Consider the following 14,366-nt stretch of genomic DNA (forward strand, 5'->3'; position numbering starts at 1 on the left):
ATAATAATATTTTTCTTCAAATTTATTAATAATAATAATAATAATAATTTTACCTTTCAAATAAAATCTATGGTTTTTTTAAATTAATGATATATTTTTTAAATTTCTTAATAATAATATCAATAATATTAATTATAATAAAATAATAAGATTTTAAAAATATTAATTATAAAAATAATAATATTATTTATATAAAAAAAATATTTTTATATATGGTTACACAATCAAATCAAAAAATATTAGACCTTGCTACACAGCCAAACCCTAAATCGGTGGGTCTTGCTGGGTAGCCAAATTTAAAAACCTTTTGAACTATTTTGAATTTCTAAACTCAACACTATCAGTCCTGCAATTCAGTAAGATATAGCACTCTCGGTATCTGTTAGAATTGTTTTGGATACAACAACGTTGGGCTCAGCTGTCAAGCCAGGCTTAACAACTTTTAGCAAAAAAGACAATACTCCCAGCTATTATTTTTAACTAAAAACACAACAGAGAAACGTTTCCAAAAACGCTATAATATCAACATTGCAATGTATCTACATCCACTCCTATGCTTTTTGAAAGAGCCCATCAAAAAATAAACTCAAACAGTATAATCTATGGTAAAATCACTCGTAGCATATAGTGATTTGAAACAGGGTAATTCACACTGAAATTATTCATAATTCATAGTAATTCATGCTATGATATAATAAAATACAGATTCCTTTTAATTATAGTTAATTTCTAGTAGTTGTGATGATATTTAATCCCCATTCTCTGGCCACTATTATCAACAAATAAACAATTTTTACTTGTAGAGTACAACTACTTGGTAAATTTTTGCTTATACACTGAAATTGCCGGCCATGAATTTTATGAAACTTCATCACTTTTATGAAGAAAACATCCTCTTCGAATGCTCGGACTTTCAAGTCAGGAAATCTTTAGCGGAAAATCTCAGATATTAAATTTTATGGCATGCCACTTTGGGTACAATTCAATGCCATTGTTAGCATAACAGAATCTATTAAAAAAACAATTTATAATGAAAAATGCGAAGACATGCCACTGGACAGTAGAAGCACTTGATTTGAGCACAGTTTGTGTAGCAAGGTCTGCTACACAGACTCAAAATTACAGAGATTCATTTTTACGGCGTGAATCCTTTTCTATTAATGGCGCTGCATGGCTGGAAGATTTAAACCCATCCTTAATAGCAAGAGATATGAAGTTAATAAACTGCTGGAAGTTCCTGTTAGATTCCGAGGTCTCAGTTCCTTTATACTGTCTTGTTCGAGGAACCAAAAAGAGATCAGACTATTACACGATACTTCAGGACATGTTTTTCGTGCGGGGATATGTCTATCCTTTGATCAATGTTACATGTGCTATTGTCTTTCCTTTCAGTGTATTTCTGTACAATTTATACCAGTGGAACATGCTAGTTGCTATACATTTCTCCTCAATATTTATTTTCCCTTTTTTTTTCTTTACCTGGTTCACATGGGGCAATTTTCATATTGCTAATGTTCCTTCACTGAATTGGTTTTCATCTGAAGAATCCAAGGACTGCGTTTTGGGTTTAGTCATGACACGAGAAAATCCATACCCAAGAGAACTTCCACTACTTTCACATAGCTGCAAAGGAACGTAAACTTCCACATGTCAAACTATTTCAACCAAAATGGGGTTTTAAATTCTACACTGATGAATTGTGCAGTTGACTGGAATTTAAGAAGAATTAAAAAGAAAAAAAAGAAATAGCGTTGATTACCTCAGTAAGCTCAGACAAATGGCGGGTTCTAAATTCGTTGATGGTGGCTGCAATCTCTGACATGGGCAGTTTAGCCTAAATGGAAGAGGAAAACCCAAATGAAAAGGGAACCATAAGAATGTTAACGGGGAGCTGTGGCCAAACGAGTACAGCTATCTATTCATCTCCATGCCAGAATTGTTTTGTTATATTGTTGACTTGCAGCCTTGTACAAACCAATTTTTTGTTGCACTTGGCCAACTCAAGCAATCAGATTCTACATTTCGGATATTTCAATATGTAATTCATATGAATGGAAGTTAAAATAAAGCCAATCCAACAGACTCGTTTGGACTGCATGAATGGCATTTTAGCTCCAGATGCTTTTGACATAGAAAAAACATAGAATTTCCAGTGACGTGAGACTCAAGAAGCAAGCTGTTACCTGTGCAAGAACAGCAGCAGCCAACTGTAGACTTGGTTCCAACGTTTCGGGGACAACCTGTAAGAATTAGTTGTTAACAGGGTGTGATTAAGTTGTTTTATAAATCAAAGGAAACTCAATAAAAAGCTATGTCAGAAGTTTTATTGAATATTACAGCTGAAGCACCAGCCTTCTCCAAATTAAGGCCATGATCAACATCATGAGCACGAACAAACGTTTTCACATTGGGAAAGTACTTGCTCAGAGCCCAGACAGTTCTATAATTTGCACCAGGTGTATCTAGAGTTATTGCTGCAGCACATGCTCTTTCAGCACCGATTTTATGGAGGACCTAACCACATAATACAAAACACATCAAATGTTGAAACACCACATAAGTAGCCCATGATGCATTTAGCTTTACCTCTCGACTACCAGCATCTCCAAAGTACACAGGTAGATCCAGGGCACGGCCTGCTGCCACTCTATCACTGAAAAAAGCAAACTTTTAATAACCAAGACACTTGCAACATCTCTCCACTCATATTAAAAAAAAAATATCCAAACAATAATATGATCATATCCTGGCATAAACAAAGTAATAAGAAAGGGAATATATTTCCATTCTTTTCTGAGTAGCAATCGTACAACATGATTTTGCAGCATACCAAGAAACGCAAGAACCACGGTAGCTGATATCTAAATCCAAGTAGCAAAATGGTAGCTAAGACCAACTTTTTAATTTCTATTGAAGCCTTTGATAAAGATATGCTGTTTAGAAAGAAACCAAGTGATAATTTGTAGGTGGAAAGAAAAAACAGAAATTCTTGTAGACAAAAATACTACTTCTATAGGGTGAATAGGCAATGAACCAAAAACACAAACATTCTGAGATAACATCAGAACACTTGCAAGCAGTCTTTCTCAATCTTTGGCTTACCTCCTCACATCAAGAGCAACAAATGGAATTAATCGTTCTGAGAGAAGCTGCGCTATAATCTGGCAAACCCAAATGAATGTCATGATCATGTGCATTAAGAACTAGAAAACTTCAGAATATGTGCCACTTTAATGAACACGACAAATCAAATAAGATACGTATCAACCTGGCCAACACGTCCAAATCCACAGATAATAATATGATCCTGCAAATCATCTGTCTGTAAACAAAATCAAACCAAGAGAAAGATTAATCATTAAGTACTCTGTATAGTTGTCAAGCAAACCTATCATCACAAACATCTAATCTTACACAGCTGAGAAAAATATAACTATTGGGTGGTTGCTACTTCCAGAATAAAGGGGAGGATAGTGCTGGAAAATGATGTTTAAAAGAACTCAATATGCAACAAGAAGAAAAAACCCTGGGGTGCCAATGAACTATAAAGAATAAAAGTTTTCCTTGTTATATGGGATGCAGCTATTTGTTTCCTAATGGTTATGGAGATAAATGAATAGCCTGATTTTGCAGTAGCATTTACACCATAACTAATGCAGTCTCACCAGCATAAAAATGACGTCATACAAATATGATCAAGAGAATGAAACTACGGCGAAAAACAAACCACAATTTTGCCACTTACAATTATTGTTATAAAACTTAGAGTACGAAATTCCAGGCACTTCAAAGCATAGCATAGTTATAAGATCTAATCTAAGGCTCAGTTGTGGGTAAGGCAGGTTGACCCACGGGTCAGAGGGTCAAACCAAGCTTTGACTTAAAAAAAAAAAAGACTGAAACAACATTGTTTTTGTACTAACAAAAAAGACCAGGTTTTTGACTCGGACCAGGCCAGGCCCCAGATTGGTGGGTCACCAAGTTGAACCAACAAGCCAGGTCTTATAACTAGGATTTAAAGGCAAAACAAACAGATTCTGATCTGGATATGCAAGGGAAAATGGATGTTTTGAAAGCACATCTACAAAATTCATGCACGGCACTTACACAATTGAGAGGTTGCTTGTTTTCACTATTCATTGCCCCTACCATAAGTGGCAATAATGAAAACATATTTTCTCACTATTCATTTCCCCTCCCATAACTGGCAATAATGAAAACATATTTTCTCAGGGATGCATCACTCAAGTAGCATCATATTTGCCAAATGATAAGGATGCTTCAGTAGTTTATATGAAACTCCCATGTTTCACAATTCATCATATCTATCTAGTTGTAACTCAGTCACCATGCAACAAAGTATCAAGCTCAGTAAACTACCAGTAGCAAGGTTTGAACTTCGACCCAGATATCACCAAGGGCTAAAACTGACTTTCACAATATTAGCTATCAATTCATATGCTAGTGACCTTACCTCACTCTCAACTGGTAACAAACTACGAACATCATGCTGCTCAAAACGAGATGCTATTAACTGGCCGCCAGCAGCTAGCCATGGTGTCATGGCCATTGAGATCCCCACCACAAGAAACAATAAAGAGGATAGCTGAGGAGACATTATACCCTGCAGATGACAATAATTAGGTAACCCTTGTACAGGAAACAAGCTTTTAATTATCAATATTACTTTCAGTTTAATTAGTGAAAATTATCCAGTCCTGATATTTTCCTTATCAAATATCATGACTGAGATATTTTCCATATCTCAATAGCTTTTTGAAATGTAACAAAGACATTTTGAAACAACAACAAATACACAGAAGATATTAAACACATAGGCCAACCAATTAGTGGACTTTGTATAAAACACTACAATAACTTGTTGAATTACCGCCGACAAACACATTGAAAATTTATGCAACATAAAAAAAAATGTAATAATTAGGAAAGGATACCTGATTAACAGCTTCACCAAATGCAACAAATGCGAATTCTCCACCCGGAGCAAGAAGAAGACCAACCCTTATTGCAGATATAATTGAAACACCAAAAACCCTGCCAACTAAAGCAACCAATACGGTCTTGCCACCAATTAAAAGTCCTAATGATCCCATAATGACAGGAAAATTTGAAATCAGAAGTTTTGGGTCAATAGACATTCCAACCTAAGAACACAGAAGGACAGATGTTAACAGGTTATTATTGAGGGTCAACTTAGTTGCATCATCAAAGTAGCAAAAATCATGCAAGTTCAACGATTAACATATTCATCAGTCTAATAAAAGAAGCAGTGCTATAAGTTGTATAAAAATACAGTAAAAAGTTTTTTTTTGAAGAACAGACTTTCAGAGCTGGCCTGTTATTCCAGTACAAAGAAGAAGATTTCACATGTAATCCTTTTGTGTTATGAAAGGCCAACAATTGACTTATAAAAGAATTAAAACGAGAACTATAAGTAGTAAAAAGATAGATCTTAAACAAGACTGCATTTTTTTAAACACCTACCGTCATGAAAAAAAGACCCAATAGAAGCCCGCGATATGGGGCAATATCTGATTCAACCTGCAAGGAAAATTCAGTTTCCGCAAGAAGCAAACCAGCCAGAAAAGCCCCTAACGCCATGGAAAGTCCAGCCTGTTCTAGGAAAAAGATAATGGCACAAATTCATTAACAACAGTAACAGTAATAATAAGATTAAATAAAACATGTTCCGGCAATCTGAGAAGCATTTCCATACCCTGGCTGTAAGGAGACTGGTCCCCAGAATAACAAGAAGTGTATTGGCTGAGAATATCTCTGCATTTTGATTTTCTGCAATTTGTTTATAAATTGGTCGAAGCAGCTACAAAAATCACAGAAAGGGAAATCAGCACACTGTTCAGATGACACCACGCATTTCCACCTTGTGTAAAAAGAATTCCCAAAAATTCCAATCAAGACCGTAGAATTGGTAAGTTCAAGATATAACTTGCATCAAAAGGAGAAATGCCATAATCTAGAAAATACAAGACTTGCCAATCTTCCACCAGCAATTATCGCAGTGATGGCAACTGCTGCCTTGACAGCTGCCATCCCAAGAGCTTCAGCAATTGCTTGAAAACCAACATGGAAAGCAGCAGATCATATCACTTATAATACCAACATAGGAGGCAACGCCAGCAGGAATGACAATATCAGAAAAGGCAATTCAAATTATCAATAACTATATATGCATTCTACAAGAAATAGAAGATTGATTTTGCATTTTTTATGGTTCATCTTTCAATAGCAGATGCTATTGAAAGAAAAGGAACACACTAAAAAGTGCATCCAGAACTCCAGATCCTGCCTTTATTATCTCCAAAGTCATTGTATCCGAGTGGAATTATGAACAGGCATGCTCCATTTGGCTTCCTTTCTGTTTTTCTGTAAATCTTAAGAGACCTATTTTATGTTTCTTACTAAGTCATTGTAAAATGGGCACATAAAGCTCGAAATTTTGCTTTACATGATATTGATGTTTTTACTTCTGCATATAATAGCAAGGAACACTTTTCTGCTTCTTCTCTCGCTGTGTTACCCTCTGTTCTTTTGGTAGGTCTTATTGTTTCTCAGTAAACAAGGTATCTTGAACAAGTGTTTTACTAATAGTTGGCAAGGCTAAATGGTCCTATTGTCTTGTAGTTTCTATTTCTCAGGTTCTGATTTCACATTAGAAGGTGCCTTATCCACCTTGTCATGATTGTAACATCTCTTCCATCAAATGAAACCTTGTTTTGTCAACAAAACTCATTCTTGTTTTCCACAGAATTCAGAGAGTTTCAGCAATTTGTTACCAGCAATCAAACAGTGTAGTTTATTATGATTTATCATATGCATTGCATTGGGATCATTGTAATATCTGTACCTGCTACAAATTTTAAAGTATTTAACTAAGTTTCTTTGCAACATGGATAATTCCATTGGATCATTCTATAGTCATTTATCAATAAATAAATTGACAAATTGACTCCATTTGGGATACGAACTGATATGCAGTGCAGCATTTGTGTCACTTCAAACAACCAATTAACTGAATTAATGCTTAGCTTCTGATTGAATGTAAGGAAGGTTGCTCATTATAAGTCATTGATTATGACCCATAAAATAGCAGAAACATTTGCAAGTTTCTTTGACATTCAAAGCAAAACAAAATCAAAAGCTCACCGCCATATCAACATATAAACAAATGAGTATTGAAATTTACCCCTCCTTTGGATGAATTTGGTAAAAAAAGGGGTATGATTATTAGCACCCCCACACCAGCCAAATCCTGAAAAGAATAAATAAGATCAAAGATTCCACTGCAACAACATGACTACATAAACATGAACATTGATTAAAAGAGATCTCAAAGAAATTACATGGAGAAATTTCTACCCCAAAAAAGATTGGGAATTTTTTACATGAAAGCATAATGAACCAATCCTATGGCATAACATGGTCATCAAGAAAAAGAAAAGGAAAAATGCCACTAATAAGACAAAATCTGTTTTCTTTTCTGTTTTGGGAACTGTGGAGTAACCTGGAATAGTAGGACAGAGAAAGTAGCACGTCCATGACGTGATGTGCTCTCACCTCGCTCTTGCAACACCTGCAAATTAAGACCGCCATTTATCAATTCTCTTGTCCATCAAAATAAGTATTTGGAGATTTCAGACAGGCCCATGGAAGAATTGAGCCTTGATCAGAAGCTCATTTTCAGTTAGACAAGTCTGGCACAATTACAAGTGTGCAATTATAATATTGACAGATTACATCCAAAACATGACTTGAATAAGTAACAAAAATGTTAGATATGCAATCAAAATGCTGATATTTTAGATGTTCAAATATGCAATTGGTGTTAGTTTAACTTTACCACTTTGCTGGGTGCATAACAACATTGTGGACACTGGATAATATAGAAGGCTAAAATATTTTGGTCTAGGAAGCTTGTAGTTGATCAGGAAAATTATATTTCCAGAAATGAGAGAGTCTTAGTTTGAGAAAGCTGAAATGCTTGAATTTAAAGGAAATTCTGCTACCTGTAGAACAACAGCAGTGGAAGATAGTGCCAGGCCATTTCCAATGACAATTGCAGCAGGACCAGGCAGCCCAGAAACAAAATGTGCGACCAAACCAACAACCACTGCTGTCACCAAGACCTGCATCATGCACATTGAAAATGCAAGATAACAAACATATAAATAGAAAGCTCGGAGCAAGGATGGATTGAACAAATGAAAAAAAAAGGGGGTGGGGGTGGGGGTTGGTTTCCAAGTACCTGAGCAGAGCCTAATCCAAAAACATATTTCTTCATGGAACTGAGCCTTTCAACAGAGAGCTATAAAAGACAGAAGACTGCTTTAGCATCAATCTTTTAAATTAGGATGAATCTTAAATTCAAGCCACAGAATCTAGATGTACAGATCCACCTCAAGGCCAATATTGAATAGCAAGAAAACAACTCCAAATTCAGCAATCGCCTTTGTTCCATGCACGTGGCGGATGATGGAGAGACCATAAGGGCCAATCAAGATGCCAGCAGCCAAGTACCCAAGGACAGGGCTGCCTGGAATTGCAGATCAACAATCAGTGAAACAAGATCATACAAATTTCCATTTTCGTTTTGGAAAACAACAAGCTGAGATAAATATAGATAATTTCAGGAAAGCATAATTGATTGTATGGTGGAAAAAAATTCCTAACAGAAGTACTAAGGAAATAATAATAAAAAAGGAGTTAGAAATTTCACGTTGGAACACTAGAAGCATGTATAAAGGTACAAACTTATTTTTATACTAAATATATTGATGTCACCTCCAGGAATTTTCTGAAATATAGGCACAAAAATAACACTAGCAAGCAGCAGCCACAAAACATCAAAGAGAGATGCTTCTTCTTCATTCATCTGTCAAAACAAGGAACCAGGTTAGGAAGTCATGTATACATGCTTGACTTCAGATCCAAAGCAGAAGTGCAGGGTAGTATGAACTTATGCCTCTTGATGAGGAAGCATTGCCATTAGTTTTTTGACTCTCTTCGGGAGTTTCTGAATATGTCGAATCAGAGGCTTTGCATTTGATGAAACTTCTTCAATGCTAGTCGTGACAATATCTGATTGTTGAAGCATCTGAGGACTCCTCTCCACTCGATTAGAGTAGAAGGCAAATCTGTGCACAGTTCAGTACGCTGTGATAAAAAGAAGGCAACTTCTACACTACATGTAAGAGTCTATTAACAGAAGCAGTTAATGTGACATGAACCTATTGAAATAGCCTTCAGAAACCTCTAGATCATCATAACCAGGATGTAGTTTATTTCTCTATTGGAGGTTGCAATAGAGCAATATGCAATAGATACCAAGAACGGCCTTGATAAAGAATCAAATTTTCATGGCATTTTGTGATTACCTCTGCTGATGCACCTTTACGAACTCATTTTATTTATAACCTGAAAATATTTTTTAGTATCTTACATTCAACGGAACAGGTTACATGTGTCTTAAAGGAGGACTATTAACAGTGATGAAAATAAAATTAAAGAGCAACAGTAATACATACCCTGTTCCAAACAGCAATAGGCCAAGAACAAGTTGGGGCAATTGCTTTCTTGCAGACTCCACGAGGCCTTGAAAAACCGATGCTGCTGTCACCTCTGTCCCATCTCCACTGAAAGAGAAGAAGGATGCAGAAAAGAAACGAGAAGATTTCATCAACAATGCCTTGGGAGCGCTGAGAGGTGACGATGAACTCTCCCAGGTCAAGTCCTTCTGTATTTCCTGCTTTTTTGTTTGATCGCCGCTTTTTGACTTTTCAGCTTCTGCTTCAGTATCTTTATTAGAGTCCAAGCTCAATTTTCCATTCTCATGGTCACTAGAATCATCTGATAGATATTGCTCTTCAGGACTCTGGCTAGTTTTATCAGATAGTCTATCTATTGAAGGCTCGCCAACTAAAACATCACCATTTACAGCCATATCTCTTTCTTTCTCAACATCAGAAGCACTTCCACCACCAATCTTCTGCTCCTCGATTACAACCTCATCACCAGATACATACCCCCGGGCTGTTTCCTGGATATCAACACGAGAACTAGCAAGAGATTTCTCTGCTTTTTTTAATGCAATCTCTGCATCATTCACTCGTTGAGTAGCCTCAAGTTCAAAGGCAACAGCTTGCTCAGCTAGAAGCATAATGTTTGCAACATCCTCCTCTGCTTTCAAAGCATTCATTTGTGCTTTCTCAGCTTTCTCATTCAACACGCCTACTTCATTTTGCAATGCTTCCTTTTTAATTTGCAAGCGCCTCAACTCTGCTTCACAATTTGCCAAATTTGCCTGGCAATCCCTGATGTCATTCTGAGCAGCCAAAATTGTCTCATAATCTTCTTCACCATCATTTTCCGCATCACTCTCTCCAGAACCCTCCAATGAATCAACCTTTTCTTTCATAGCTTTTATTGACTCCACTGCCACCTTAAGCCTTGCCTCAGCCAAAGAAAGAGCCATTGTTGCTTTTTGAGCAGCTTCTTTAGCAACACCCTCCTCGTTCACAATATCCTGAATCATATCAAGTGTTGAGTTAACATCATTCCAAGCACTCGATGCCTCATCTTGCAAAGCTATTGCAGTTTCTGATATACTTTGCGCCTTTTCCTCAAACATCGTACTATTAAGCTGTGCAACTTCCAAATCCCTCGTCGCTTTGTGTAACAATTCCTTCAACTCATCCAAATTCAGCGCCTCCACCACCACCCCAGTCTCCACTTCTTTTTCTCCTCTTCCATCCTCCTCTCCAAAGCCACTTTTAGACCCTGCTCTCAAGCTCTCATCATTACCCTCTCCATTTTCTACATTTCTAACATTCCCATCAATATATGCTAACGAATCATTACCTTGACACCCCAACTTAACAATTCTCAATCCCTTAAATCCATCAATAAAATTGCAAAACAACGGATTACTTGAATACCCACCAACACGCAAATGACTATGAATTCCACGACCACCACCATATGCAAGAACACTCTTCTTTAATTTCTTTGAAGGTCTTTCTCTCGAAACAATCTTCAAATCAACATCATTATACCCATAACTTCTATATCTAAATCTCGAATGTAACCCATTGGACACCCTGTAATCAGTACCTTGTGTTCTGTAAAATGCATTTGTTTGCTGAAAATTACACGCGAACTCCATTTCCTATTGTAAAACAAACAATCAAACTCGGTTACACATTTAATCAAACACCAAGAATCAATCATTAAGGGAAAAAAAACCAGAAGGAATGGAATTAACAGCAAAAAACCCTTATATAAAAAAAAAGAGCAAAAATCCATTTGTGCATACAAATAAAAATGAAGAGAAAACGAAACTAACACTAACCGGTCGAGAGGACTCGAAGCTATGAAAAAATCAATGGCGGAGTTTGTTAGGGTACAAAATGACACGACAACACTGCCTAATAAACATAACAACTTGTGGATTTTTTATTTATTTATTTAATCAAGTAAGGCAGAAAGGAAGGAGGTAGAGAGCTTGAGAGGAACAGTCAACAAATATTAATGTAGTAGTGGAGCTCACCTCTGAATTTTTCTTTTCTTTTCTTTGTTTGGAAAGGGAGAAAATAAAAGGGAAAATTATTTGGTAAGGGAAAGAAATTCAGTTATTGGTGGATTATTTTTTAAATTTTTTTATGTTCCTCGATGAAGATGTAAGTGTTCTGTTTTTTTAATATTTTTTATTTATAAATATATGAAAATATTTTTTATTATATTTCAAAAATTATTATTAATATTAATATATTAAAAAATATTTAAAAAATTAATTTAAAATAAAATAAATAAATAACAAACACTCCTAATTAGAAAGATCTTAACTTGATTTTTTTTATAGAATTTTTATATTAAATTTACGTTGAATAATTAATTTTTTTAATACTTTAAATGATTTTAAAAAATAAATAAATATAATCTAAAGACATCATAGGAAAATCCCGGGAGAAAAAACAATATGATATAAATTTAGAGAAAAATAAAAAAGTTTTAATTAAACAACTATAAACAAGAGTTTAGGAAGTAAGTTGTACAGATTTTCAGACATGAAGAAGTAATTTATAATAGTATGCGAAACCAAGGGACCAACCAAAAATCTGCACTCGTGTTTTTTCTTCCTTCTGTAACTTGGGGGGGTGAGAGACACGCTAAAAAGTCTTGGTTTCTCAAGTGTATCCTCGAGGGGGTAGCATCCAGCCAGTCACGATTCAGGGGATGTCATATGTCCTTCGAAATTTAAATTATTTTTTAATATTTTTTTAATTATTTTTTATATAAAAAAATAATATATATTATTTTAATATATTTACAAATAAAAACATTTTAAAAAAATATTTACTAAACTTTCAAATATCATTTTCATAGGTTTAGAAAATTTATCTTGATAAGTTTTAAAAAGATTTTAGGATATATTTGAACACATGGTTCAGCTAGCGTTTTGCTGAATTTTAATTTTTTATTTAAAATTATTTTAATTTTTTATATATTTCTATATTATTTTTATATATTAATATCAAAAACATAATTTAATATATTTCTAAATAAAAAATCCTTTAAAAAATAAAACATATCACTGTCATAGACACTCCTTTTAATAATGATCATATACTTCTTTTATTTTTATTTATATAAAAAAAAATGCCCCCTGTATTTCAAGTTCCTGCTTATCGCTAGTCTCTTTTTTTCAGTCTTGCTACCTAGCCATTAACTAAAAATCTAAAAGTTATAATATTTCAAATCAAACCTGAAATAAAGAATTTTATCATTACAGTGATTTAATCTAAAGTAACATTTTAGATTTTTGAAAACCATTATAATATGGATATTATTATTTAATATTTTAGTTATAATCGTTTGATTCACTTACGTTATTGTATAAATCGATGGATTATATTTTAGTTTTGATTTCGTTATCATCGACGATGGTAAAATCAAATGTTTCTGATGCAAATAGAACTGGGAAATCCATGTTTATGGATGTTAAATAGCTGGATTTATACACTGGCACAGAGTGGATCAAAATCATCATTTAAGTCTTCATTCCTTAGTTTTACCTTATTTTCTTACTAATGTTTTAGGTTTTCAACGTAGATATTGTGTTCATAGCAGTCCTCCAATTTTTGGGAGCCGTTTATCTTATCTTTCTAGTCTGTTTTTCAACCTGTTTTTTTGCACAGATCGAGGTCTATTGGTAATGGTACTGTGGTGTAGTTATGTTTTTTTTAAAAAATTATTTTGATATGATAAGTTTAAAAATAAAAATTATTAATTAAAAATATTATCTTAATATATTTTTAAAAAAATTATTTTGATATGATAAGTTTAAAAATAAAAATTATCAATTAAAAATATTATCTTAATATATTTTAAAAAAAATTATAAAGTTCAACTTCTAATAAATATAATATTAAAAATTAAAATTAAAAAATAAATAAATTTATGATACTAGTATATAATCAAATATAAAAAATACAAAGCATAATTTCTGAAATAATTTAATATTAAAAAAACTAAAAAAAAAGGAATATCATGTTCTTCAACAGTGAAATTAAAATTAAAAAAAAAACGCTATTGGAATAATATTTTACGGTTGTAGCTATGATGTTAATGGATCCTTCAATCTACATTAGTTGATAATTCACGGGTGCTGTTCTTTATCAATACACCTGTCACTGTTGTTTGCTGGTATTATACTATATGTGGCTTGTGGGTGGGCCGAATTCTGAATTTTTTTCAACATCAAAAAAAAAAAAAAACCATTTGAGTGGTATCAGCAAGAAATATAAAAAATACATGGCTAAAGTCGTATACTTGTACGGGTTCAATAAGTTAATTTTATATAATTATATTATAAAAAAATAAACAAGTGTTATCATGATGATATGTACAAAAAAAAATTATTTATCAAAAAAATCATAAAATTTAATTCAGAGATAACTCAGTATCTAATAATGTACTTGAAGTAAAAAATTTAAAAAAGACTAAAAAACAATCCAAATTAATATACCAAATTCATAATTTATATCAAAGAATTGAAATAATTTCATAAAAAATAAAAAATAATTATGAGATTTAATTCCCAACAATCTAAATGTAAGACAAAATTAACAAAAGGGACAAAAAAAGAACTTAGACAAGCCCACCAAACCCTGTGAGCTAGATTATACAAACATGATAACCAAATCGAAAGCAAAATAAGAAAATTGATGAAGCTAAAACTATTAAACTAACTTGATATTGAAGGACAAAAGGAAAAATATTCAATTTTTTAAAAAAAAAAAGATTTGAAAAAAAACTTGAGTCAACCCAGA

At 33.6% G+C, this 14,366-nt stretch overlaps 1 protein-coding gene across 1 annotated transcript; it reads right to left on the reverse strand.

Moving 5' to 3' along the window:
* Positions 1-1,139: 1,139 nt before the first annotated feature.
* Positions 1,140-11,661, reverse strand: LOC105133544 (K(+) efflux antiporter 2, chloroplastic-like). The gene is made up of 21 exons (XM_011037589.1): positions 11,387-11,661; positions 9,564-11,203; positions 9,002-9,173; positions 8,821-8,911; positions 8,436-8,572; positions 8,285-8,344; positions 8,046-8,165; positions 7,544-7,612; positions 7,227-7,291; positions 6,016-6,106; positions 5,738-5,842; positions 5,506-5,634; positions 4,956-5,165; positions 4,475-4,624; positions 3,269-3,322; positions 3,103-3,161; positions 2,587-2,653; positions 2,338-2,514; positions 2,184-2,240; positions 1,760-1,834; positions 1,140-1,623 (listed from the first exon to the last, which is right to left on the reverse strand). Exons 2-21 carry the CDS (start codon positions 11,198-11,200, stop codon positions 1,501-1,503), a joined length of 3,648 nt encoding a protein of 1,215 aa, XP_011035891.1. The 5' UTR covers positions 11,201-11,203; positions 11,387-11,661; the 3' UTR covers positions 1,140-1,500.
* Between the last annotated feature and the right edge of the window lie 2,705 nt (positions 11,662-14,366).

Source organism: Populus euphratica, unplaced genomic scaffold (assembly GCF_000495115.2).
Source record: "Populus euphratica unplaced genomic scaffold, PopEup_1.0 scaffold2.1, whole genome shotgun sequence".
NCBI lineage: Eukaryota > Viridiplantae > Streptophyta > Magnoliopsida > Malpighiales > Salicaceae > Populus > Populus euphratica.

What these genes read in the sequence shown, in the direction of transcription:
- LOC105133544 (XM_011037589.1), bottom strand. Translation starts at nt 11,200, where the DNA reads ATGGAGTTCGCGTGTAATTTTCAGCAAACAAATGCATTTTACAGAACA. An exon ending in CAATGCTTCCTCATCAAGAG is followed by an intron (nt 8,912 to 9,001) that starts GCATAAGTTCAT and finishes TTGTTTTGACAG; the next exon opens with ATGAATGAAGAAGAAGCATC. An exon ending in GTTGCTCTTGATGTGAGGAG is followed by an intron (nt 2,654 to 3,102) that starts GTAAGCCAAAGA and finishes TGCTTTTTTCAG; the next exon opens with TGATAGAGTGGCAGCAGGCC.